Genomic DNA, 26527 nt, shown 5'->3' with positions numbered 1-26527 from the left:
ACCTCCCCACCCTCTGCTGGTGTGAGCCTGGATTTGTCCAGGAGCCTTCCGTGCTCTGCTCCCACCTTGCCGACTGTCCACACAGAGTCGGCGACACCAGGAATGAGTGTGCCGTCCACTCGGCCCCTCCCTGGCCCCAGCTCACACACAGCAAAAGCACAGGCTTTGGAATGGGCCCTCCAAAGCCCTCGATCCTGACCTTCTTTCCCCACTTCCCCTCCCACGACCGAGCCCATGGGCACCCGCGTCTCCGCCTCAGGGCCTTGGCACTCACTCTTCCTCTGCCAGAACCCAGTTTTCCAGCCTCCCCTGCACACAGGTGGGGCCATGTCCCGAGTCCCTGCCAAGGGGGGGGGGGGCGCGTGTCCCTCCAGACCCTCCACCTCTCCACTGGGGCCACAGAGGGGAAGGGCCTGGACCCTGTGGGGTCCAGTGGAGGCCACCCGGGCCAGGGACAGCTGCGGGGCCTCTGGACGAATGAGAGGGGTGGGCCGAGTTCAGCAGCTGGAACCTGGGGCCTGTTTGTCACAGCAGCTAGACCCCATCCTTTGCTGACTGATGCACACACCTGCGGCAGTGCTGAGGGGACACGTGGCTGCTCCATGACAGAGGGGCCCCGTTGGGGTCCAGAAGCCAGAGGTGGCTTCCCCGAGCAGGAACACGAGCACCGAAACTGGAAGCCTAAGTGGGGCTTGACTTGTCCAAGGAGAGGGAAGGGCTTCCCGGGCTGGGGACTCTTGGGCAGCAGGGGTGGGTGGGGCACAAAGGGAGCCCGTGCAGCTGTGGGGCGGGGGGAGTGGGGCGGGGGCCCAGCGTGTGCCTCCAGCCTCTCCGTCAGCTTTTGGGCCCATTCTCTCTCTCTCTCTCTCTCTCTCTTTCTCTCTCTCTCTCTTTTTTTTGAAAGATTTTCTTTGTGTGTTTTTAGAGAGAGGAACTGAGGGAGATAGGGAGGGAGGCACCCACGTGCGGTTGCCTCTAATGTGCCCCTACTGGGGTCCTAGGCCCATGTCCTCACTAACATCTCCAGCTGCCCTCGAAGAGTGGGCTCCGCCTACCTAGTCTGCAGCTCAGGGAAACAGGTCCCGAGCACAGAGGGGACCACCTGACCAGCCAGGCAGGACCACTCAGGGCGGTGTCCTGCCAAGCGGCCACACTGGTCTGGGTCCAGGCCAGTGGTCCCAGTGCCCTCCCCTCCTGCTGCCAGCATGGTCCCCACCCCTGTGATGATGGAAGAAGGCGGAACTCAGCCCCGGGGCTGGCAGGAACAGTGCCGGGGACCAGGGCAGACCGGGCTGGAGGCACCACGCACTCCCATCCAAAGCCCCTTCACCCAAGGGAGCAGCCACGCTGTCCCCCAAACCACCTGGCCTGTGGAACCCGCGTGGCAGGAGCCTGTCACCAACGAGAGCCCCACAGAAGTGGGGCTCACGCAAATGGCACAGCTCGGGGCCAGATGCTGGCTTGCCCGGGACCCCACGGAAGGCCCCCCACTGCTGAGCCTCCTTACATTCGCAGTTAGGGGGCATTATGGGAGCAGGTACCAGGGCTGCCCGTGGGAGAGTCGGCCCCCTGCCTGGCCTGCCGCAGGAGGCGGGTGCAGCACAATGGCCACGGGACGGTCCTCCACCTGGTTCCCAAGGCCACAGCCCTGGATGCCAACACCATGCCTGGGGACCCAGGTGTGAGAGGGAGCTGCCTGCTGTGACCCCCCGTTTCTAGGGGCCATCCGGTTGTTCATTAGGCCCCAGCCCCATGTATAACGCCCGCCGCCATGGGCGAGTGACTAGCAGGTTCGCAGGATGCGCTGTGGACCCTCAGCAGCCATTCCAGACCCTGCTCCTCCCCGGGCTCCGGGAGAGCCTGGCCAGGGCTTCGCCGGGGCTCCTGGGCTGCTTCCAACGGCCCGATTCCACATTTCATTATAAATGGCTCTGCCGGGCACAGCGGCAACTTTTACATTTCCGTCTACTTTATTATTAATGGCTTTCCCGAACTGTGGCAGCCCGACGTCGCACACAATGCGATATAAATATTTGATCCAGCATCTATACTCTGCCATTTATCATTTATAACGGGTTACAAAAACATTATAAAACATTTACCGCCGATTTATAGATCATTTTTGGCTGCCACGATGATGTGTTATAGATACATTATTAATCCCCACGCTGTTACAGGGGCCCCTGGTAGCGGGCCCCTCCCCCACACACGATGGCTAGTGAAAACCAAGGCCCCCACGACAGGCCAGTGTGAGTTCCCACTTGAAAAACTCCTACTCGTCCTTCCAAGACGCACTTGACATTCCACCCTCTCCGCACAGCCTTTCCTGACGTGGCCCGTGGGGTGCAAATGCAGGTCCCCCCAGGCTCCACTGGGCCAGGCGCTGGGACTCTGGGCCGGGTGGGGAGTGCGTGCTCTGGGTGAGGGAGCTGGACTTTTGGCTCTGCCTGCCCGACCTTCCCCCGAGTGAAGGGCAGGCAGGCCCGGGCCAAGGCCTCAGGCCACACCCTCGTGTGCCAGCACCTGAAATGACCCCACCTCTGCTGCCCCGGCCTAACTGGGTCACAGCTGTAACTTGCTCTGGGGAAGGACATGGTGGGGGCTGGGTTGGGGCACGGTTCTGGACCAGGACCCCAAAGGAGCTTCACCCTGCGTGACCTTGGAAAATGACCACCCCCAGGGTGACAGTGGGGACACTGCCCTGGGGAGCCCTCGCTGGGGAGATCTGGGACCCCAGGGCCCCACCTGCTGTTGCTGCTGCCTGGCTGAGGTGTTTGAAGGTCAGGACCCACCCCTTCCCAGAACTGAAAATAAAACCAGGTGTTCCTCATGAGGCTGTAAGGAAACGCATGAGCTCATCCCCACGGCAACGCCTCACCGGGCCCCACCCCTCCCACCTGGCCTCAGCCCGGAGCCCTCCTGTCTCCAGTGGAGGGGACTGCAGGGACTGAGGCTGGACCCCCCCAGGAGCCCCCGTGGCAGGAGCTCACAGCCACACCCACCCCTGGAGCTTGCTGACCCCCGGACACACGGGCAGGAACCTACCCTCAGGGACCCTGCAGTGCCCTCCCCTCAGCTGCCCCCTGGGCCCAGTGGCTCTGTGGGAAGTAGCTGTGGTGAAGAGCTCAGGGGCTCAGAGGGTGGCCAGGGCTACAGACCCCAGCCAGACTGCGGCCACTGGCCCAGCCGGAAGCAGCGGCCGACCTGCATCCCCTGCTTCCACACGCCACACCCCCCTGGTCCCACCCAGCCCGAAGCTCCTCTGTCCAGACTGGCTCAGGGTCTGGTGTGTCCATTCTGACCGTTGGCCCCCACCAGGCAGGTGGGGGTGAGTGCAACACCTCTCGAAGAGAGGGAAACTGAGGCCCAGAGGAAGAGGGAGAGCCCCAGTGGGCCCTGTCCCGGCCCATCGCCCCTACCCCCTTCCCAACATGCAGACACCTTCCAACCCAGGCACCTCCCAGGACTTGGTGAGCAGCCCGGGGGGGCCCAGGCTGGAGGGCCGGGTAGACACAGGTGGAACCACAGGGTCCGTCCCCCAGCTCCAACCCAGGTCTGGGCTCCGGGCAGCTGGGACAGGACCCCCTCCCAGCCTGGTGTGAGTAACCCACAGGGAGAACACACAAAACTCAGGGGCAAGGTGGCGCCTGACTACGGGAGGCAGGAAGCCCTACTGGAGGAGGAGCCCTGGGAGCTGAGGATGAGTGGGGGCTGGCCAGGTGGGCATGTGAGGGGCAGGGCTGGGGCCACACTGCTGGGACCAGTTTGGGCTTCAGAGGCAGCGTGGCTGGGTGCTGAGCCGAGGGAAGGAGGGACAGGACTAGAAGGGCTCGACACCTGGTTGGCTGTTCCTCTCAGCAGCCAAGCCCGCAGGGTCAGCGGGGACAAAGGCCCACATTCAGGCTGGGGAGGCTGCCGCCTGCTGGGTGAGGACTGGGTGAGGCACAGGGCAGGGACCTGCTGTAGTGACCAGAACAGCCCTGGGTACTTGCCCTTGGCACCCTGAAGCCGAGGCGAGGTGTCAGGACACCCAGAGGAGCCACACCTGCTACAGGCCCCCAGGTCCTCAGTCACATCTGCTCCCTCCCCTGCCCCACGCCACCGGCCACCCAGGGCCCGGGAGGTGCCCACACCTGGCCTGGTGCCTCCTGGCCCCTCTGCACGGCCACAGGCCCCAGGCCCGGGGCTGGATGCGTGTGCCTGGGGCACAGGGGCCGCCTCGCCACAGCACCCCAGCTCCCGCAGCTCAGCTCTGCCCAGAACCAGCCAGAGAGCTGGGGCCCGCCCTCCGCTCCCTGGACCTCAGTCTCCTCATGTGTGAAAGGGGCAGCGGTGACTCCCAGAGCAGCTCCTGAAGGCCGGCCCCAGCCACCCCCGCTGACAGCCCCACCTCGGCCAGAGGGCCTCTCTGGTCTCCCCATGACACAGCACAGTGCCCAGGCATGTGGACTTCGCAGGTGCTGCCAGACCGTCCCCCACGGGGCCGTACACCCAGCCCTGGCCCCATCTCTGCCACATGACGGAAGTGCCCACACTGCACCTCTCTGCAGAGGGAGCCAGGCCATGGTGGCCCCAGGGCTGACACCGGGGGGGCCAGGCAGGAAGGGGTCCAGCAGCCCCTCACACCCACGTCCCGGGTCATGTTCCCAGCCAAATACGGAAACGCACTGCCCACCTGCTGGTGGCTCTGGGGCCCTGGGTGAGGCAGTGGCACTTGGGGGCCTGCAGGTGTCCCAGTGGCTGTTACCCAAGCCCAGCTGGGTGGTGTGGGGGGTTGTGTAAGCAGTGTGATGCAAAGGGGTGTTCCGGACGAGGCGGCTCCTGGCAGCCAGGCAGGGTGGTGGTGCCCCTGAGCTAGGCTCTGTGGGCCCCTCCACAGAGCTGAGAAGCAGCTCACTCAAGTGGCCCAGGGGCAACAGGAAGGGTTTGGACAAAGGGCTGCTGCGCAGGCAATGGCCCGACAGCTGGCAGGCCAGGAGCCCTGGGGAGGGTGCAGGAGTGCCCTGGAGAGCAAGGGACCAGAGGCCCAGGCATGGCCACGGTGGTCAGGCCTCACCCCACTGGGACTGTGTGTCCAGAAGAGCCTGGATCTGTCTTTAGCCACAGCGCCCCCTGGTGGTCCCAGCTGAGCAGGAGCTGGGGGGCTGCACAGGGAGCAGGCGCCAGTGCCCCACCCCAGCAGATCCTGGCAGCAGGGACACGGGGGCCCACCCCACCAAGTGCAGGGCTAGGGGAGAGCCAGCGGGGGGTAGGACGCATGACACTGGGGCCAGGGAGGCGCTCTGGCTGCCGCAAGTGGCCACAAGGGGCAGAGCTGCCTGTACGGTCTGGGGATCCGGGGCCCACCGGAGCAGCTGACCTCACACTGCCCCCCGCCTGGTGCCCCACCCCAAGCTCAGGGCAGAGACCCCCACAGCAGCTCCCCACCCGTGGTGGATGGGAACTGTTCCCCAGCAGAGGCCTTAGGGCCAGGAGGGGCCTGGGGACTGCCCTCTCCCCTCCTGACACCACCCAGACTGGGGCAGGCAGGCCCTCCTGTCTCTGGACAGATCCCTGGGGCCCCCCACGCCCAGCCAGGAGCCGGCTGGCCAGGCAGACAGGACACAAGCACACCAGCACCAGAGCTCTTGAGTTGAGAATGCTTCATTTGACACCGCCCCCCACTGGGGACAGCTGCCCCCCACATCCTTGTCCCTGCAGGCAAGGAGATGACCGGCGGACAGACCCCCATCCCCACCAGCTGCGGGTGGGAAAGTCTCAGTGAACCGGAGGCCCCCGGGCTTGATCCAGAAACCCTGGCGGGCAGGTCGAGGGCCCGGAGCTGGCGTGCGGCGCCCCGGCAGGCTCACGTCGCTGCCTCCATGTGCAGGATCCGCAGGGCCTCAGAGACCTGGGCACTGGTGTCCACCTGGCCGTACATGCCCACCAGGAAGGCCCGGTGCAGCAGCACAGCCGCGTGCTCTGTGGGGGAGACGGGGCCCTCAGGTGGGGTTGCGGAGGCACCGGGTGCCTGGGCGGGCAGCCCGCAGACTCACCCTGGCAGAGGAGGGTGAACTCCGGCAAGCTCCCGAGGGCCGTCTGCACCACCTCGAAGTCCCGGCTGCCCAGGCAGTACATGAACGTGGGCAGGAAGTCGGCCGCAATGCTGGAAGAGGCACGCACTTGGTGGGCACCCATCCCCTGTGGCCAGGCAGCCCGGGGCCCCGACTCGGCCACAGCCCAGCCTCACCTGGGGTCGTTCTGGATGGAGCGCAGGGCCAGGCTGAAGGCCAGGCTGCGGCAGGACTCCTCCTCCGAGCTCATGAGCCGCTGCAGGTTGGTCTGTGGGGTGGGGTGGGCGTCGGGGTCAGGGTGCGGCGAGAGCCCTGCTGTCCAGGGCACAAGCCCTCAGCCCTCAGGATCTCAGCCTCCCAACAGCTGCCAGGACAGCAGGGAAGCCCCTTCCCCCAGCCCCTCCCGAGTCCCTGCACGGCTCCAGACCGCTGACCCCTGGGCAGGAAGCCATCATCGAGTGCCAGCCCTGAGCAGAGTGGTCTGCGAGGGACTGTAAGCAAGCCTGGGGGGCATGCGCTGCCCACACCCCTGAAGGCTTTCCACCCAGGACCCCTCCACCTAGGACCCCTCCTTCCCGGCCTGCGAAACGCCCACACAGCAGGCCCCGCCCCCGCTCACCGAGAAGAAGCCCAGGATCTCGGGCCGGCGGCGGGACATCTCGTCTATGTCGCTCAGGACTTCCAGCAGGTCTGGGACGGGCAGGGAAGGGCCAGACTACTGCAGCAGGGCCCCAGCTGGCCTGCGCCCCACCCCCACCAGGCGGGGGAAGAGGTCAGGAGAGTCACGAGGACCCCCAGGTGGACCCCGGCCTAGCCTCAGCGGGCTCTCCGGGCGTAGTGTGACTGAGCAGAACCCTGGTGCTCACACCTCCCGGAACTTTCTGCACTGTTCTGAGCACCTGAGGAGGCCCAGGAGCAGCGTCCCAGCTGCATCAGGCCAGCGATCCCTGACCAAGGCGCCAGTGGTCGGGGAAGTTTCCAGAGAATCGCCCCTTCCCGAGACCTCCTCTAGGCAGGCCTGAGGGCCGGGCTCAGCGTTTGGATGCAGAGGCCCTGGCTCCACCCTCCTGCCAGGTGGCAGCCCAGACCGACACACGACACACGTCACTCTTGGGCACCCCAGCACCACCTGCGCAGGTGCCCTGTGGCCTGACCCCTGGACCAGACCTCACTGTCCTGCAGGGGGCACCAGCCGTCAGCAGGCCCACAACCAGCTTCCCTCCTGCAGGCACCCCGCCCCCTCTGCTGTCTGGAGCCTACCACCCAGGGCAGCTGCCGGCCTTCCTTCTGGCCCATGTCCCTGCCCTCCCCCCGTACCCTCTGCCCCCAGGCCCAGCGTGGCCTGCTCTTCCAGAGGCCCCGCAGCAACTGCCCACGAGCCCCGGGCCCCACACGCACCCTCAACAGTCTGGCCTCTGGAAAGCCTCTTCATGTAGGGGGCCACCTCGGCCGCGGTCAGAGGTGTGAAGAGGGAGGCACTGACCAGGGGCAGGGAGCCAGCTGAGCTCTCATCTGGAAGACAGGAGGCCAGTGTTGCCTGCAGGCAGCCGGCCGGCCCAGGAGCACTGCCCCGGGAATGTCCCCCCAGGGGTGCGGTCAGGAGACCCTCCACACCCAGGGGCCAGTACCTGTGGAGGCGCACCCACCACCCCAGGCTGAGCAGGATGCCTGGTGACCTGCTGGTGCTCAGCAAAGGTGACACCACAGCAGCCGAGAGGAGTGCCTGTCACCTGCTCTGTCCCCGCCCTGCGCTCACTGGCATGTGGCATCGGACACCCAGCACTGCCGAGAGTCACACTCCACACCCACGGTTTGGCAGCAGAGGCCCTGAAGGGCCGGCACCTATGGGGCTTCTGACCACTCAGTCACACACTGGCCCACCAGCCACTTGTTGGACATCTGGAGCACCGATGGCCCTGCCCGTGGCGCTGGGTCATCGATAGGTGGCAAGGGCCATGGGGCAGAGACAAGGCCAAGACAGGGGCACCCGGCCAGCCTCCAGGGAGGGGCAGGGCACTGGGCAGTCACACAGGCCACACCACTGCTCGTGCTGCACCGCTCGTGCTGCCTGCGTGCACGCCCATGCCACCCAGGTACACTGGAGGAGGCTCTTAGGGTGGCTGCGCTGCCGCCAGGCCTGTGGCCCCTTCCTGGTGGAGCCCGAGGGCCCACTCACCCTCGCCCTCCTCGTCCAGGCCCTGGTCTGCTCGGCCATCCCTGCTAGGCAGGCTCAGCCCCGCAAGGAGGGACTTCAGCATCACCAGGTCGCTGCTGTCGAAGGACAGGTCGCTGGGGAGAGCACAGGCCAACCGTGAGGATGCAGGTCCTTGTGGGGGGCACTGGGGGGGACGGAGGGGGCGGCCCTGCCCACACTCACTGGAGTGCATCAGAATGCTTCTGCAGGAAGGCCACGGCGGCCGCGGGACTGCGCGTGATGTACGTGTGGGTGAACTGCACGAACTTGCTGAGGAAAGGGGCCAGGTGGCGAGAGGACTTCCTGTAGTTCTGCAACGAGGCCACCATGTGGTGCGGGGCGCTCAGAGACTGAACACACCCCACCCAGCCACGCTGCCCCCAAGGCCTACTGGCCGCTGGGCGTTAAGGGTCCCGAAGGGTCAAAAGGGCCCTTGTCCCTCAAGCCCCCCGTGGAAGACAGGGCGACACCCGACTGGAGGCTGGGCAGAGGCTGGGCAGCTGCAAAGGCAGCCCTGAATCCCGACTGGGCACGTGAAAAGCTGGGGGCTTCCCAGGGTGAGAGCTGGTTCCGGGGGGCAGGCCAAGGACCCACCCCTGTCCTGGTCAGATGGGCCTGGCCAGGGCTGTGTGAGCAGCTGGGAGGAGAAGGGGGGCAGCTGGTTGGGGAGGGTGCAGGAGCAGGTCCCCGCCCTCCGCCTGGGCGTGCACAGGGGCAGAGGTGGTCACCCACCAGGAGCAGGCGGATGAAGGAGAGCAGGCAGTCCCACAGCGCCCCCTGGTGCTCGCTCTGGAACACCTGCGGCTGCAGCAGCTCCAGCACGCCCAGCACGTGCAGGAAGAAGGTCAGGTGGTTCTGCTGCCGAAACTCCTGGAAGTTGAGGTGGGTGCGGCCGTGCAGGAGAGCAGCAATCATGGGCAGGTGCCTGGAGACAGGAAGAGCGCTCGGTGGCCCTGACCACCTGACACAGGGACATGCAGACCACACGGAAGCTGCCTGAAACGCCCGCCCCGGCCAGCTCTGGATCTCTGAGGAGGTGCAATGTGCTGACCGCCCTCTCCTGGGGTCCCGGGCCCCCTACCAAGGCTCCACGGCTGGGCCGTCCCTGGCCAGAGCTGTGCACTTCCCCCACCAGCCGTCGGCCCACCCAGTGTGGCGGCAGGGCTGAGCACCCCCAGAGCAGCCCCTCGGGCAGGGCAGGAGCACCTCTGCCAGGAGCAGCACCGGTACCTGAGCAGCAGGATGGGGTGGGCCACGGCCAGCTTCCGACAGGCCATGTTGGCATCGGCCACGCGGCTCTCGGACGCCCGCGAGTCACTGGTGTCGGCGAGGAGAGTGATGAAGCGGTGTATGAGGACGTCCAGCTGGGAGGGAGGGGCAGAGGCTGGGGCCCGGCGGCCTGCACACCTCACCTGCCCGCCCCAGAGCCTGCTGCCGCCCTGCAGTGGCCCAGAGAAATCTTCCCCGATGCTCTCTGGCGCCTCTGCAGGCCAACGGGCTGTGGCCAAAGTCCCCAAAGACCCCTCTCCACAGAGCTCTCATTTTGGGCCAAAGGACCTGATGAGCACGGGAAAACCACACATCTCAGGCCCAGCCTGACTGGCCAACTGTGTGAAATGACAGACACCAAAGCAAGCTAGCGCAGAAAAGCAATGCGCCACTCCACGGGGACGCGGGCACTGAGAAGTGGAGGCTGGGCCCCCCCACAGTACCCCCCAAGGTGGACCCCAGCGGGAGGCCTGGCCCACAGAAGCCATGAAAATGAGCGCTCCGCCCACACCTGTGGCACGAGATGCAAGTCTGCTGACAGGCAGGCCAGGAAGCCCAAGCTGACGCGAGGAGGGGCAAGGTGACAGGGAGGACCACAGGCAGGGCATGCTTCCTGGCTGCAGATGGCTACAGGGCACACAGCCGTCCAACCTCATCCTGAGCACCACACGGCTCCTGAGCCAGTGGCCCCTCACCACAGAAGACCCTGCTCTTTTCCGGCCCACGTTGAGGACCTTTAAGGAGAAGAGCCACGTCCGAGACCCTCCACCAGGTCGGAGAGGGGACAGGGCCCCCAGACACACCACGACACACCAGACTCCTGAGTGTGTGTCTCTGGTACCCAGCTGGGGTCTCCACCTCTGTGGCTGAGGCTGAGGCATGGGGCGCAAGCAGGGCACTGGCCTCACCTTGCAGGTGCTGCTGGCGGCGGCGCCCACGCTGTGCAGCAGGGCCTCGGGCGCGTGCACGCGCAGCTCTGGCCGCTGCAGGTAGAGCTGCACCAGCAGGTCCCGGCAGCGCTGGCCCAGCACGCTGGGGGAGATGGGGCAGGGCGGGTGAGGGACCGTGGCGCCCGGTCCCAGTTCACGCTGTGCTGCTCATCACGCCAGCCCGGGACCCGTCAGCCTGGGGACAGGTGGGGCCTGGGAACCCGCGTGTGGCACCCTCACCTGTCGCCCCACTGAAGGATACAGCCCGTCAGGTGCGCGGTCGCCTTCCTGACGCTGTCGTCATCCCCACGGCAGCAGCTGAGAAGCAGGGGCAGCCGGGCCTGGAGCAGGCTGCAGGCCGCCGAGTCCCCATCCTGGCTCCTGGCCTCCGCCTCCGCCAGGATCAGATCCACCAGGCCAACAAGCTCAGGGGCCTGGACGCGCAGCACCTGCTCCTCCCGCCGCTTCTGCAGCGGGCCCACCAGCCAGTCAGCCCTGGGGTGGAAGGCAGGGCTCCCGCACGCCACCCCACCCTGTGGGCGCTCCCGAGGCCTGCCTGCGGGGTGCGCTGGTCCCGCCCCTGCCAGATCCGAGGCACGTGGATGCAGGCCCAGAGGAAGTCCAGGGAGGCCGATGGGTCGAACCTGGAGGGGGCGAGAAGCTGGGCTGAGCTCAGGGCCGTTTCGGTTTCTGGGCAGAGTGCAATGTGGCGGTGCTGGGGTGGGAAGGGGACACTGAGAGGTTCCACACAAGGACATGTTCAGGCCACGGACACCCCCAGGAGCTCGCGAGATAAAGGCCCAGGTCAGCGGCTGGACGGCACGGTGGCCCCAGCCTGCCCAACCTCTCCCTACCGCACATCGGCCCTGCCCACTGCAGGCTTGCTGGACACTGGGCCCCAGCAGCACTGTGCGAACGACGGCCCCTGACAAGATCTGAAGACAGTGGACTGTCCCATGCCCTGGCTGTCTGCCCTGGGGTCACTTGGAGCAGGGGCACTGGGCCAAGCAGGAAGAACCCCAGCGAGGAGGCAGCCCAGTGAGCCCTGGACCCAGGGAAGCCGGAGGGGCAGGTGGTAGGAGGGGCTCACCTGTGCTCCCGGTTCTTGCCCAGCAGGACACGAATGCACTGGTGCAGCGTGGACCAGTTGGACTGGTGCGTGAGGAGGGCCAGGAGGTAGGGTCGAAAGGTGGGCACCTGAGGGCCAGGCTGACCTTTGCCCTGGGGAGGAAGGAAGTCTGGGTGATGCTTGCTCAGGCCACAGATAACAGAGAGGGGCTCCAGGGAGGGAGACCTGGAGCGCCTGCCCTGGAAGCGGCCCTGGCCGCCTGCACCCCAGGCCCAGCAGCCACTCTGCAGAAGACACACATGCTGAGATGACCCGACCCCTCGGAGACGGGGACACACATAAGCCAATGCGCTCGGGCGAACCAAAACCATGTCCTGCGCGCAGCCGCCGGTGCCAGGGCTGTTCAGGAGACTGAGGAGAGACCACCGTGCAACTGCGACCACAGGCCCAACAGCAGGCATGGCCCAGGTCGTCCCGGCCGTGCTTCAGGCTCCCAGAGTCCTCTGCGGACAGACGGACACCCGAGGGCCCAGCCCTCCCTGCAGGGCTTGGGACGAGCCCGACTACTGAGAGGACCCACCCCCCTTGTTACGGGCACTGGGCTCTGCTGCGCACCTGCTGGCCACGGGGTCACCTGTCCCCTTCAGAATGACACCCCCCCCCCCCGGTGCCCCCGTACACACAGTGGCTGGTCCGCGGCAGGGCATAGCCCACCTTGCTCCGGGAGAACAGGAGCCTCTGCTGCAGGTCCGGGCAGCTGCTGACCACCTCAGGGTCCAGCATCTCCAGCCAGTCCACCAGGAGCCCCGAGCAAGGCCCCAGCCGCACGGCCTCTGGGCTGAAAGGGAGCGGAGAACTCAGGGGCGCTGGCCAGGGCTGCCCCCGGGGCTGGCTGCCGCCCCACCCGCTCACCTGCTGCCGTCGGCGTCCTGCGGCCCACCAGCCGGGGGCTCCTCCTTCTCCTGCAGCAGCAGGGAGCTCACCACGGCGACAGGCCTGGAGGCTGGGAAGGCGGAGGCGGCAGAGAAGAGAGCGGACAGCAGCTCCTCCAGGTGGGGTGACCGCACCTCTATCAGGCCCCGAAGGACTGCAGGAGCACAGAGGCCACACCACTCAGGTGGGGGTAGAGCCAGGCAGTCCTCAGACCACTGGACTCGGGGACAGCCCCCCATCCCGGGCCAACGGCGCCTGGTGGGCCCACACCCAGGCTGACCAGCAGTGGGTGGGGCTTGGAGACCTGCCTCGGGGTGAAGGGAGACCACGGGGCGAGCTGGTCAGAACCAGGTGTGGGTTTGTCATGGGCACGAATGCCCAGTAGAGCCTGGGTGAGGCCCGCTGGGCTGGATCTGCACAGGCCTGGGCCCCAGTACCTTTGTCTACCAGCTCAGGCTCCACACCACACTTCTCCCCAGACCGGAGGGCAGCGACAAGGGCCCGGGCAGTGGAGCTGACCACCTCCACGTCCCCACGGAAGGCCAGGGCCTCGGCCAGGTGCAGGAACCCGCTCCGCACTGTAGGGACAGGCCTCTGAGCACACGGACCCCTGGTACCGACAGGGCTGTCCCCCGTCCCCATCGGTCCTCACCGTCACTGATCCTGCGCCGCGCCGAGTACTGGGTGGCAAACAGCTTGAGCTGGGCCCGCAGAGGCCCGGCCTCCGCGCCCGGGCTGTCCAGCCACTGCAGCATCTGCAGCAGCACTTTGAGGAGCAGCGACGAGAAGCCGGTGTCCTGGGGCACGCAGCGCTGGGGAGACAAGCACAGCCCGTGGCCAGCAGCTCCGAGGACCCGCCCACAGGACACCGTCACACGGTCTCTCAACAGCGCTCCCCAGGGGCTCTGGGACCTTGGACGTTACCTGGACGCCCCCCAGGCAAAGCACCTGCTGTCTGCACTTACCTTCCCGCGGGTCTGAGAAAAGACTAGACACGCCAGAGAGACACAGATGACAAGACACACGAGACCTGAACCCTGCGCGGAGACTCTGGCGAAACCAGCGTGTCCCAGTGACAGCCACGTGGCTGACACCACCCCTCCCTCGAGGTGGGGCCGTTTCCACAGTGAGGACAGGGGCGGGGGCCCACCCAGCCCACCCAGCCCACCCAGCCCACCCAGCCCACCTGGTACTGGCAGAGCAGGCGCAGCAGAGGACAGGCCAGGAAGTGGCTGCGCTGCATGGAGGCCACCAGGGCCCCGCCCCGGGGCGAGCTCAGCAGGGGGGCCACGGCCTGCAGCAGGCGCACCGCCACGCCCGGCACCTCGGGGGTCCCCTGCCGCACTCGCGCCAGCTCCTGGCCCAGGGCCTGCTGCAGCGCCAAGGCGGCAGGGCGGGCACTGGAGACCTGCCACCGCGGGCCCGGGCTCAGCGGGAAGACCTGGGCAGAGGAAGGGCAGAGGTTGGCACGGGTGCGGCAGAACGGGGCCCTGAACCTCTCACCCTGCACCCATCACCAGCGCCACCCCCCCGGTGGCCTGAGGCCTGTGCTGGAGGCCCTCCATCCCCTGTGAGGACCCAGAGCGGTCTCTCGGCCCCGGCTAGAGTCTGCGGGTAAAAGCCGTCCCCCTAGGCAAGAGGGACGGGGCAGATAGGGGACATCCAGCTTCTGAGAGGGCGGCCCAGGCAGCGGGGTGGTACCTGCAGGAACACGCCGGCCAGGTCGTCCTCCGGACCGAGCACCCGCACCTGAGTCCCGGCCCTGACCCTGCCCTGGCCCGGAGGCGGATCTGGGCTGCTTCTGGGTCTCGGTGCTTCCACACTGTCTGCAGGGAGAGGGGCGGGCCTCAGCGGGGCCATGCCCATAAGGCCATCCTGGCCCAGAGGCCCGCCCCCAGCACAAAGAGAGCCTTGGGCCAGGAGCTCCAACACTGGCCAGCGGCAACCACTTCTGCTGGGTCTGGGGATAGGTCGGGCAAGTACCTCGCCGGGGAGGCAGAGAGGCCGTGAGCAGCGAGTGGAAAGTCTGGCCTCCTGACGCTCCTCGCTCGTGCTGAACCTCGACCAGGTGCGCCATGTAGTCTGCGAACAGCAGAGGGGTCAGCGCCCGGCCCACAGGAGCTGGGCCTTTCAGCAGCAGCAGATGGGGCTGGCCACCCGGCCCCCGAGGGCATGACAACACCCAGGCTGGCTTGGACGGTGACGATCCAGCCCCCCTGACGGCCCCAGCTTCTACACTCCTGCTCAGGGACTGTGTGTGCCCCTGTTCCCAACCCCGCACGGCACACACTAGGTCCCGGTGCTGCCCAGCAGGGCAGGCGCCCCCGCCCTCACTCTTGTCCATGATGTTCTGCTCCAGGGTCTGGGGGTCGTGGGCCACGGCCTGGTCCAGGCACTGCAGGAGCTTGCTCATGCTGGACACGGGGATGCCAAAGGACTGCACGAACAGCAGCAGCTGCTGGGGCTCCAGGTCCTGCAGGGCTGAGGTCGGCCCTCAGTGAGCACGCCGCGCCCAGCCCCCGCCTGTCGGCCCATGGCCCTGCAGCCCAACCGCGTGACCCCAGAACCCCGAGGGGCCCCCCGTCTGAGCTGACTGCCCACGTCGGGCCCTCAGCCTCACGCCTGAGGAACAGGATCGAGGACCAGCATCCTCCCAGGTGTTCTCCTGGGGGCGTGCGCCTGGCCCTCCCACACGCAGCCTCGCACAGCCCAGCCCGGTCACACCTGCATCCACCAGGCGAGGGACCTCCGAGCGGATCATGCGAAGCTTCAGCCAGTCGGGGAGCAGCAGCGCTTCCTCCGAAGTGTCCACCAGGAAGGCTGTGGGCAGCGGCTTCTTCTCCGGAAACCAGACGTCCAGCAGGGCCTGGAACTCACTGTCCCCGGCTTCAGGGGACAGAGCGGGTGAGAAGCTGGGGCGGCTCCGCGAGGCCCTTCCCGACCCCCCATCCGAGGAGCCCCAGCCCTGTGCACAGCTGCAGGCCCCCCCCGGCTTCCTCGTTCCCCCCAGAAACGGAGGCTTGGGGTGAGAGTCAGCCACGTGCAGGGCGAGTCTGTGGTGAACCCCAGGTCTCAGAGGGGGGGCTGGGAGTAAGGAGAGTGAGGAGGCGGAGGCCCAGGCACTGCCCACAGCCCTTCCTGATGCCCGCACCACGTGTGGCTGGGCGGATGCACGGCCAGCCTGTCTGTGATGCTGCTGCACGGAGGGTGCCGTGTGCCCCACCCCTGGGCCCCTGGACAGGCAGGGGGAGGAGTCCCATGTATCTTCCCCCTGGGAGGCCCTGGCTGGCGGGAACAGGGCCCTTCCCGCACCCGAGCGGACCAGGCTCTTCTGGTGCAAAGCCACAGCCCACGGGGCCAGCAGCTCACCACGGGGCGGGCCCAGCGTCAGCAGGATGACCATGGCGTGCACCACCAAGATGTGCATGGTGGCCGCCTCCCCACCGGTCCAGCGAAGGAAGACCTGGTCCTGCGACTCCGACTGCAGGGAAGGGCGGGTGAGGGCGGGTGGGCAAGGGCCCGCAGGTAGGACGGGGTGGAGACAGGGGTGCAGGGACGGGGCAGCGGCCTCACCCAGCTGTACACCTCCTCCCCCTCCTTGCTCTTGCGCATGCGTCGGACGTAGCGGGAGAAGATGGAGAGCAGGGCGGCCAGCACGACGTCAGACTCGGCACCACGGGAGCGCTTGGAGAAGAGGTGGGCCATGATGGTGGAGCGCTCCACCACAAGCCGGGCCACGTCCTGGGGGCGAGCGTGGCCGTCAGGGGCTCCCTTCCATACCGTGCCGACAGCCAACGAGCCGCCTGCACTCCAGGACAGCGACCACCAGCAGTGTGCCTGTGGCGGGGTGGGGTGCCGCACACGGGGCCCCTCAGCCCCCAGCCTGACAGGTTCCCAGGAGAGGGCACGGCCCTGGCAGCATCTGTGGCCGTTACCAGCTGTCCCGCAGGGACAGGACCCACTGCCACCTCCAGCCATGACCAGAGTGCGCAACCTCAGGTCCCAAAGGGCAGCCCACACACCCATGCACTCCATGTTACGGCTGAGGCTCTGGCGCCGCAGCGGGGACCCAGGCAGGGACCCAGGCAGGGAGAGCCCACCCCCAGGGCCCTCGTCTGCCCTGCTCCCCACAGGCGCTGCCCTCGGCCACTGAGCCACAGCAAGCCCCCGAGAGAGACTCGCAGGAGGAAGCCACCCAGACAAGAGCAGGCGAGAACAGGGGAGCGTACCGGAGCTCAGCCACCTCCCCGGCAGGAATGGCAGGCAGTGCAGGACGCCTGGGTGTGGCCAAGCCAACCTAGCCCGGAAGACAGCGCTAGCCGGGCACCAACCGGCCCCTGGTTCTCCTTGGTTCTCTCACCCCCAACGTCTGCTCTGGACGGAAGGCCCCTCCCCCAAGGGCCGACCCTGCCGGCCACCACCTCCTCACCAAGGCCAGGTCGCTGTGCTGGCCCTGCTCCCCAACAGGTGCGTGCCGGGACAGGTAGACCAGGTAGGCGCTGACAGTCTGGGGGTCGGTCTCCACATGCACAGCCTGTTGCAGCGCCAGGGCGGCGGGGGCACTGACGCTGGGGAACAGGGGCAGCCGGGGCAGGTCGTGCAGCAGCCACTGGTAGCCCCGCAGGGCCTCCGCACCCCCCGAGTCCTCCCCCACCGGGGCCTCCTTCTCCTCGCCGTCCCGTGGGCGGCCCTCTGACAGCACCAGTGACAGGCCCTGCAAGCAGACACGCTGGTCAGAGCTGGTCCCAAGCCTCCACCAGTGCGCCTGATGGGGGCGGGCCGGCTCCTGAAGGACAGGGGACAGGTGGGCTGCAGACGACAGGCGCTGCGCCCACCACAGCTGCTGCAAGAGAGAGCGGTAGCACAGCTGCCCCTTCAACGGAAGCCGACGGGCTCGCTGCAGGTGACCACTCGCCCCAGGGAAGGAGACACCAAGGAGGGCGGGGACGGTGGGCCGTGCTGCGGGCTCACCTTCATGGCCAGCACCCTAGAGGCAACCTGGGAGGAGCCAAGGCGCCGCAGGAAGTAGTCCAGCACCTCGCACGTGGTCTGCTCATCGGCCTTGGGGCCCAGAAGCAGGTCCTGCAGGCGGCCCAGCAGCTGCCGCTGCTTCTGCTGCCTCTGCAGGGACAAAGGGCCCTCAGGGTGGGCCAGCAAGGCTGGGGGATCGCCCGCCCACCAGGGCAATGTGCTGAGGGCCCCTTGCCCCTGCAGAGCAGTAGCCACAGACCTGCCGCTTCTTGGCCTTCTGCTCCTTGCTCCCGCCCTCCTCCTCCTCCTCTGCGGCGGCGGCGGCAGCGGCGTCGTGCAGCAGGAACTCGCACAGGCACTGCACGGGCAGCACGTCCAGGGAGCCCTCGCTGGCCTGCACCAGGTCGGCCAGCCAGGGCATGGACTGCGACGAGGCCTGGGGAGCACGGCCACGCTCAGCCCCCACCGCACACCTGCCTCGGCCCCTCCCGGCCCGATGGCCCGCCCGGCCCCGAGACCCCAGTCCTGCAGCTGCCGGGCTGTTGCGGCGGCCCGTGCGCCGGGGCCCTCTTCTGGCCGTGGCCTCGCTTAACACTGGGGAGCTGACGCCCCTGTGGGGCCCGCCCACCCCGGGCTGCTCCCCCCACCTGCGCCCCTCCCCAGCCGCAGCAGGACGTGCCTGCCTCTGGATGATGTTGAGGAGGAAGTCCGGGTTTCGGCTCCGACACAGCAGGTGCCCGAGGCGCAGGGACTGGTTGAGGCTTTTCACTTGGTCCAGGATGTGAGGGGGTGGCCTCCGAGGGGGTCCTCTGAAAGGCCAGAGAGCAGGGCCGTGGGGAGCCGCCGCAGAGCCGCCTGCCCCCAGAGGCCCTCCCTGCTCCCAGTGGCCCAGGGCCCCCCCTGGCTGCCCGCCCTCTCGGCCTCACCAAGGCCGACTCCACAAAGACCGGGAGGGCAGCCTGCCCAGAGGTGCACCCGCCACCCGAGGCTCAGTACGAGCCGCTGCCATGGACCCCGGCAGCCAAGGGGCTGGGGCTGGGGCACGGCTCCTACTGCGGGTCCAGGCTGGTGAGCTGAGACAGGAGGAGACTGCTGTTCTCGGTGATGGTCTGTTTGGTAGACGCGGCCGCCAGGTGCCCCTCGAAGGCCAGGATTTCCTGCTTCTCCCGCTGGGAGGTCTGCAGCTCCCGGTTCAGCATCTCCGTGCGGGTCTCCTCGTCCGTCAGGGTGCACGGGGGGTAGGAGTAGTTACTGGGGGGCACGGGGAGGAGCCGTCACCGAGCTGCACCTGCGCTCCAGGCGGGGGGCCCTCACTCCTGCCGCCTCTGCCCCGCCTCTGCCCCACCAGCCTCGCGCTCTGGCCCAGCACCGCCGCTCGCTCCCACCTGTGTCACCCCACCAGCCTGACGCGAGCACCACCCGGGAGGCCCCTGCAGCCTCGACACCCACCCCCACCCTGCAGCCAGGGGACGGGGGAAAGCCCCGAGAACTCAAGTTCACACATTCTAGCCCACAAGAAACGCAGCCCAGGGGTCAGCTCTGCCGAGACTCCAGCGCAGCCAGGGGCCCGGCCTGCACTCCTCCTGGTGCCAATCAGGCCACCCCTCGGGCATCCCCTCTCAGCAGTGGGCCCATCAACGCACTTGGTCATCACCATCTCCATGAGCATCTTCAGTGTGGGGTACTCCTCCCAGGCGGCCAGGCCTAGGGGGCAAGGAGCCCAATGGGTGGAAGCCAGAACACAGCAAGCCCGCCCGGGCCCCCACCAGACCTGGGGCCCCTCTTCCTGGCTCATGTTCAGGCCCCACTCCAGGCCAGGCGGTGCCAACGCCCAGCCAAGGACCCACGAGGGCCAGGACTCACCAATATTCTCTGGGTTGAAGGCAGCAACAACCAGCAGGAGCGGCCATGCCTTCCAGTAAAGAGTGGAGATGGCCAAGTTGGGGGGCTGGTACCTGCAACACAAGGTTGTCCACAGCTCAGCCTCAGCCGCACCGAGGCCAGGAAGGAGTGTCAGCCCGGGGCAGAGTGGCGTCAGCCCGGCTCGCTGCCTGGCTGAGTCTACAGCTGCTTCTTCATCCGTGACACTGGGCCTGTGCCTCAGTGTGGGTGTGGGGTGTTCTCAAACATAAAGGTGGTAATGGCCACATGGTCCGGGGGGACGCACTGACAACAGTGAGTCACAGACTGTGAACGAGGGACCACGCATGAGCCGCCTCAGTGAGGGGCCACGGGAGCAGAGCAGACGGTCGCTGCCGCCCCAGAACAGGAATGCGTGCCCACGGGCTTGGAAGGGAGCCTGTGAGATGCCGGACGAACAGCCACAACACCCGAGGACAGCAGGGGCAGGCGGGGGTCTGTAGCCAGGCCCAGGGTCGCCTCAAGGGGCAGGCAGCACTGGAGCCCCATGGGACCATGGACAGTGAGCCTGAGGGTGGAAGGGAAGGGCCGGGGTGGGGGAGTGGGGGGGCTGCACAAGGGGGGCCCAAAGCACTCACCCCGGGGGCAGCTGGATGTTCTCCGGGTGGTGGTAGGTGCAGAGGTTCAGCACGGCGTCAAGCAGCTGGACCCGCTCCACCTTCAGCACTTCCACGTCTGAAATGCAGGCCCAGAGCCCGCTCAGTGGGTGCCAGGGTGAGGGACTCAAGCCACGGGATGCCGAGAGCGAGACAACGGGGGCCTGCTCCCCAGAAGCCCAGGAGGAGGGGAGGACTGGCAAGGGGACTGGCAAGGACACCGGACAGGAGGTGAAGTGCAACCAGCAGAACCCAGCGTGGGCGGTGGGAGCAGCTGTTGAGCCAGCTGGGGGAAACCGAGGCAAGTGTCCCTTGGTGGCATTCGAGCTGGTCCAGAGAACAGGCAGGACTGCTGGAGACAGCACCACAGCAGGCACCGTGGGGGGAGGGGGCGGGCTGACCCGAGAGTGCACCCACGGGGCCGGGATAGAGCCGCAGGGACCCTACCGTCCGCCTGCACAGCCGCTGCTCGCTTCACTAGGTGGTCAGCGAGTTCCATGGCATCAGCGGGCCCAAGCGGGAGCTCACGGGACAGCCCGATGACAAGGACACGCATTAGCGTGTCCTCCAGGATGGGCACCTCGGAGCACAGACGCAGGAAGAAGCTGCGGGCAGACCAGGAGGTGGGCTCGGCAGGGCAGCAACTCCCTGCACCAAGTGCCACAGGCCAGTGCAGGAGGGCCACCCCCCTTCTCCCAGGTGGCTGGTTCCTGATGCCTCTGTGCGCTCAGAGCCAGGGTCAGATGAGCCAGTCACAACCCCGAGGCACCATGCTGGGATGGGCGAGGGCACGGGATGAGCCAGGAGGGGCGCAGGGGTCAGGGGGAAGGGAGGACATGTGGGGGGGGGGCTACTTGGAAGCAAAGGGAGGGCCAGTGGCCTGGGTGTCGCCAGGGGTGCCAGGTGGGAAGCCCGACTGGCACAGCACAGACCTCTGGGGGTGCTGGCAACATACACCCGGGTCTGGGCGGAGCAGGGCATTGCAGACTCTGCCTGGAGCGGACCCACCCCCCGGCGCGCACAGGGCTCACTTGCGGTCACTCTCGGGCGGCCAGTTGTCCCACTTGTAGTAGGTCTCCGGCTGCTCTGTGAAGAGCACCTTGTGCAGGCTGCGGGGGAAGCGGCCACCAGGGGAGGAGCCTGAGAATGCGCCTTTCCTGGGCCCCCAGCTCCCCGTGGCAGCTCCTCCAGGCACCCCCGCCCCCGCAAAGACTTGCAGGGCTGGCAGGCGACACAGTGGGGTTTCTGTGGCCCTGACCCCAGGCAGATGGGACCCCACCGCCGCCCCCACCAGCGCACAGGACGTCCCCTGTGTCACACAGCACGAGGGACAAGTGCTGTCCACCGGCTCCTGTGGTTCCCAAGTGGCTGATGTCAGCCAGGGGCCATAGCCAAGGCGACAGGCTCACATGCCTGGCGAGCCCTGTCACAGGCCACCTGTCGGCCCTGGGAAGCGGCTGCCTGTCTTTGCCCAGAGCCGCTGCACCACAGGACACGAGCCCTACCAGTGCACGTAGTCCTTGGGGGCGAGCTTGCTGATGGAGGGCACGACGGTGTGGAGCCACCAGACCGCGTCCCGCTGGATGGCGGCGATCTGATTTTGGAAGGAGCGCAGCACCTCCAGGTCTGGAAGGGATGAGGGGTCACCATGGGCCTGGGGGGCAGCTCCAGGCCCCAGATGCCCCGTGAGCGGCAGCTCCAGGCCCGACCTCGGGGATGGTCTGCAGCCACGGGAGCACCCACTGTGGCCCAGCCCAGGCCCCGAGCAGAGTCCAGTCCTTACTCTTCTTTTCCCCTTTGTCCCAGGCGACACCAGCTTCCTTCACTTGGGCCGTGATGCCCAGCATCATGGCCACGGCCAGCACGTCCGTGACATGCACCACGAACCGCTCCTGCAAGCACAGCCCAGCACGGTGGGGTTGCACCCGTGGCCCTGCCCACACCCCCAACTCGGGCATCCCCTGCACACAGGCCCCGCACACAGGCAGCAAGGCCAGGTCAGGCCACGAAGAGGAGGTTCAGCCAACAGAGCTGGACAAAGCCCCTGCCCCTGACGAGCGTGTCACCACCCAGGCCATCAGACAACGTGCCTGGTAGTGTTCGCCATCCTCCACAATCGGGCTAGCACCTGCTTTTTACCACCAGCTCCCTCCGCCCCATCCCTCACTCGAAAGCCCCCCCAGAGCAGACCGTCTGGTCCGCACAGTGGGACCTGGTCCCCTGGTCCCCGCTCACTGTCCCCTGGGCTCCCCTCGTCCCGCCGGCTACCAGTCTGTCTCCACCTCCTCGCCTGCCCAGAGGCTGCTGACCCCGCTGGGGGCACGCAGCCAGCCCCTCCCTGGTCCCCTCCCAGGATGGAGCCCACGCTGCCCTCTGGAACCGGCTGCTGCATACGTGGGTGCCGGCCACTGAGCCCAGCGCATCACAGACAGCACGAGGGGCAGTGAGCGTCAGCCGAGGGAGGGGCAGCTCCGGCACACCTTGAACTCCATGTCCAGGTACTGGGGCTCCTTGCGCTCCTGCATGAGCCCCAGGCAGAAGGCCTGGAAGTTGATCTCGTGCTTGGTCTGCTTGATGATCTCGCGCAACAGGGCCCGCGAGGCCCGCAGGTAGTCGTCCTTGTTGGTCAGCAGGTCCTGGAACACCATGGCCAGGAACTGGGGCAGGGAGAGAGCACACGCGTTCACCTGCAGCTCCTGCCAGCCTCGGCCCACCGAGCACAGACCCAGTCGGCCCCAACGGCTGACACACAGCTGAGCCATCCGAAAGCCTAGCTCGTCTGTGACGGGGGCGCTGCCCTCCGGTCCCTCGGAAGGTGGCTGAGCACGGCAGACTCTCCCCTGGGCCTGAGGCCCGTGTGGGGCTGCAGGGATGCCTGCAGACGCCCTTGGGCCCTCCGCTGTCCAGTGCGCAAGACACGGCCCTGCATCCTGAGCGTCCTCCAGAGCGTCCTCCCATGCAGCCCGGCCTCACCCCACAGGCCTCGTCTAGGCACCCGGTGTCACAGAAAAGGCCACGCGCCCCTCGGCAGGCCCAGGCCCAGCGGGGTCCCTGGCACAGCCGCTCGGCGCGGACCCCTACCCTGGGCGCCAGCTCGGAGCTGTGCTGCAGCACCGTGTAGAGGATCTGCATGTTGTTGGGGTTCCGGGCGTTGGACAGCTCGTTGAAGATCACAAACTTAATGGTGGTGCCCAGGTTGTCCTTGTGTGCGTTCAGCAGCTCCCTAGACACGAGCCGAGCAAAGGGGTGCTGACGTGGGCCGGGCCACCCCCAGAACCCGCTCCCACCCCAGCCCCCGCCAGGCCACACCTGATGCACAGCATGTAGTGGTTCAGGAGAACTTTGGGCTTGAGGCGGATCTTGACCAGGTGGGAGATGACATCCACGTCCTCGGCGCTGTGTGTGCCGCAGTTCACGCACACAGACATGAGCAGGTCCTGTGCCGGCCGGGTCAGCTGCGGGGAGGCACCGTCAGCCCCGCCCTGCCACCTCGGCGACAGGCGGGCCCCGCAGACCCTGCGCTGCCCTCACCTTGGGGTTCTGCAGCCACATCTCCAGCCGCTGCACGGCCATGAGCCGCACCTCCTTGTACCCGCAGGTGGAGGCGAGCAGCCGCAGCAGGTTCCGAGAGACGTTGTCGATGGGCTGGCGTCGGGTGAGCTGGTCCCGCAGCACGTCCAGGACATACTCCTCCACGCTCTCTGTGAGGTCTTCGTACCTAGGCCAGAGGGGGGAGGCGGCGGAAGGAGGGAGGGAAGCTGTCCTCACGAGCCCAGCCCCTGCCACCGCCCACCCACAGGGGTTGTGCTGGCAGGGGCCGGGCCGCAGGCCTACCTGGGCATGACCTGCCCCTCCTGCTCGGGGCTCAGCTTCTCCTCAGCAATCAGGAGCTCTGTCTGGCAGTCCTCCTCCTCGGTGAGCGAGGGGTGTGGGCTGCTCCCTGCAGATCGGGGGGCCTCGTGGACACACGCACCCGCCCACTCTGCAAGCACCCGCCCCCCTAATACCAGGCTCCCTGGAGTGAGGTGGTGCGAGCCCTCCCCTTCCACTGAAAGCCCCGGTTCCCGGCCCAGCCTGGGAGCTTGGCCTCTCTCACCTGCACTGAGGTCCCCCCCGCTGCGCCCCACCTCCCCCTGCAGCAGCATGCTCGTGGGGGGCGTCCTGGTGTTGAAGGCCGTCTGGATGTTGTCCACGAACGCCTTGCAGTGTGGGCTGTCCACCCAGACCCGCTCCCCCAGGGAGTCTTCGATATACACCTGCCCAGGACAGAGGCTGGCATCCAGGCCCCCAGAGGCTGCTCTGGGGCTGGGCCATGGGAAAGCGGGAACAAGCACCTCCCTGAATGCTGCCAGCAACCCGGACAGGGCTCCCGAGAAGACCTCACAGCAGCCCGTGCAGGGGACAGGATGCCCTGGGCCACCAGACAGCCGCCCTGACGGAACGCGCTGTTTGCTCCGTTTTCCTCCCGGGATCCAGCTATCACCCCTGCTCCCATGGCACTCTGCCTCCTTCACCCCAAAGCAGCATATTCACCAAGCTTCCTGGGGAAGTGACTCACCTTGACGAAGATCTCAGGCCAGTTCTCGTCCTCCTCATATGCAGCCATGAGGAGGTTGCAGGCCAACACAGACACCAGGCTGTTCCCCTTGGCCTTGAAATTGATGGAGGCGTCCCGCCGTAGAAGGCTGCAGAGAGCCTGCAAGAGACAGTGCCTATTTATTGCCAAGGGAAGCCTTGCACTGCACATGCGGCAGAGCCAGCGTGCCTGGCAGGTGGAGGTGCCTGGGACGGAGTAGCAGCACAGGGCCGAGGGCCCATCTTGCTCTGGCCTGCCCTCACCTCGATGACACCTTCTGTGGCAAAGATGTTGGGCTTGATCTTGGCCAGGTACATGAGGCTCAGGCACAGGGTGCTGTCCGGCTTGGCCCGTGTGGCCTTCAGCTGCTTCACCGCCCCGCAGAGCACGCCCTCCACCCTGTCGTCGTTGCCCTCCAGCTCCGCCGCCTCCACCTCATCCAGCAGCGCCTGGGGTGGGACTGCAGGGAGGGGGTAGGTGTCAGAGCAGGTGGCCACAGATACTGCCCCTCCAGTCCCCCCAAAGCCACCCGGCACAGCGCACCCACCCGAGACCCGGCGAGTGAGGGTCTCAGGCTATACACTGTCAGAGACTGACTTTACCTTCAATTGGGACCACGGATGGCTCTTTAATTGAGGGAGAGATAGCACGTTTTTCTGCTACTGCAGCCTCGGCCAGACGCCCCAGGGCACTCAGAGGGGGTGTGGAGGATAGTTTGGGGCGTTTGGTGAGGCCCGGCAGGGCTGTGGCTCCAGCCAGGGCAGCAGCCGCAGCATCCCTCTTGCGCTCGGACGGCAAGCCAGAAGGTGCAGGCTTCAGCAGGGTAGACCCCGATTTCGAGTCACTGGCCTGACCCTTGGAGCCCAGAGCAATGAAGTCCCCAGGCGGAGGGTGCCCTGCACAGCAAGGGAGGAGGAGAAACGTGCAACAATCACACGGCGCAGAGGTGGGAAACCGTGAGCACAGAACCCCAACCTCCCACTACCTCCAGGGGACCTAAAAAGGATCAGGGTGGCTAGAAACGAGCCACCCAGAGGTCCCCAGCAGATGCCGCAGTGCTGTCACCCGGGCCGGCCCTATGCACACGCCTGGGAGGCTACCAGACCCAGGGCGGCTCGGCTCCGCGCCTACGGCCGCACAGGGGCTCCGGCGGGCCTCCTTTCGCTACTGGCTGCGCACCTGCGGCCTCGGATGCCGGCGGAAACGGGACAGCAGCCTTCCCGAGGCCGTCACGGCTGTCCCAACTCCCCCACCGAGGCCCGAGGCCCCGACCCTGGAAGCCGCCGCCCGCGCAGGCAGCAGCCGCGCACCTGAGGTCTTGGCCGCGGCGCTGGGCCTGCGCACGGCGGGGGGCTTGGTGCGGTTCATGGCGCCCCCTGCCCCTCGCCGCTCCTCGCTGCAGCGCTGTCACCGAGAAGACTGGCGCCAAGTAGTTCACCAGCTCGTTCATTCATTCGTTCCTCTGCCACTCGGGGCGTCGGACCAGGGGCATCGGAGCCCTGCCGGGCGGAGCGAGTCCCACGGGGCCGCCCGAGCGCCGCCTCAGAACCACCGGGAGGATCGGTGTCACCGACAGCCGCGGTACTCAAACGAGCGACCCACGACAGCGAGCGCTCGTCGCCGCCACGGCCACCCCGGAACCGGAAGCCGCGACTTCTCAGCGTCCCGACTGCCAGAAAAACCGGAAGCAAAATCTTGCGGTGGCATAGAGAGGGTAGGCGAGAGAGGCCGCAGCGCCTGCGCGGTGCCTGCAGCGTCCTCTGGCGGCGGGAGGCCGGCGGTGTCGTGCAGCCGCGGATCTCTCCGGAGAGATGGGAGCTGTCACTTTCTTTGCGCAGCTGAGGCTGATGATAGTAGTGACCTGACCAAGGACACACGGCTGAAAAGGGTGGCGCTGGTTCTAAGCCACACGTGCTGGACCTTTACAGTCCTTCTCTCCCATTTACGAGGCAAAGGGCAGGCTCTGGTGTCCCCACCGGGGGAGGTAGGAGGGAGTCTAGGGACACAGCGTAGAAGA

The 26527-nt window shown here is 67.2% G+C and overlaps 1 protein-coding gene across 2 annotated transcripts; it reads right to left on the bottom strand.

The window, feature by feature from the left end:
• Nucleotides 1-5629: 5629 nt before the first annotated feature.
• On the bottom strand, nucleotides 5630-26153 carry INTS1 (integrator complex subunit 1). 2 transcript variants are annotated; one of them, XM_037057957.1, is made up of 46 exons: nucleotides 25821-26153; nucleotides 25113-25406; nucleotides 24774-24970; nucleotides 24493-24630; nucleotides 24031-24190; nucleotides 23769-23874; nucleotides 23466-23658; nucleotides 23244-23389; nucleotides 23016-23157; nucleotides 22415-22591; nucleotides 21718-21826; nucleotides 21440-21560; nucleotides 20966-21043; nucleotides 20382-20539; nucleotides 19917-20013; nucleotides 19282-19373; nucleotides 19062-19122; nucleotides 18472-18669; nucleotides 18098-18227; nucleotides 17678-17854; nucleotides 17419-17568; nucleotides 16877-17161; nucleotides 16021-16188; nucleotides 15817-15928; nucleotides 15172-15333; nucleotides 14782-14928; nucleotides 14431-14529; nucleotides 14149-14273; nucleotides 13634-13888; nucleotides 13100-13259; nucleotides 12885-13025; nucleotides 12427-12601; nucleotides 12229-12352; nucleotides 11536-11666; nucleotides 11002-11089; nucleotides 10686-10912; nucleotides 10425-10548; nucleotides 9478-9611; nucleotides 8980-9172; nucleotides 8431-8558; nucleotides 8230-8342; nucleotides 7452-7565; nucleotides 6673-6743; nucleotides 6230-6321; nucleotides 6036-6145; nucleotides 5630-5961 (listed from the first exon to the last, which is right to left on the bottom strand). In XM_037057957.1, exons 1-46 carry the CDS (start codon nucleotides 25876-25878, stop codon nucleotides 5846-5848), a joined length of 6576 nt encoding a protein of 2191 aa, XP_036913852.1. In that variant the 5' UTR covers nucleotides 25879-26153; the 3' UTR covers nucleotides 5630-5845. The 2 variants fall into 2 exon arrangements, with proteins under 2 accessions (XP_036913852.1, XP_036913853.1); XM_037057958.1 differs by having other exon boundaries at nucleotides 23466-23652.
• Between the last annotated feature and the right edge of the window lie 374 nt (nucleotides 26154-26527).

The sequence above is a fragment of the Sturnira hondurensis genome, unplaced genomic scaffold, assembly GCF_014824575.4.
Source record: "Sturnira hondurensis isolate 20B ecotype Veracruz unplaced genomic scaffold, ASM1482457v3 Scaffold0009733, whole genome shotgun sequence".
NCBI classification, from domain to species: Eukaryota; Metazoa; Chordata; class Mammalia; order Chiroptera; family Phyllostomidae; genus Sturnira; species Sturnira hondurensis.
Note: the sequence above shows the minus strand (reverse complement) of the source record. Positions and strands in the feature narration are given on the sequence as shown.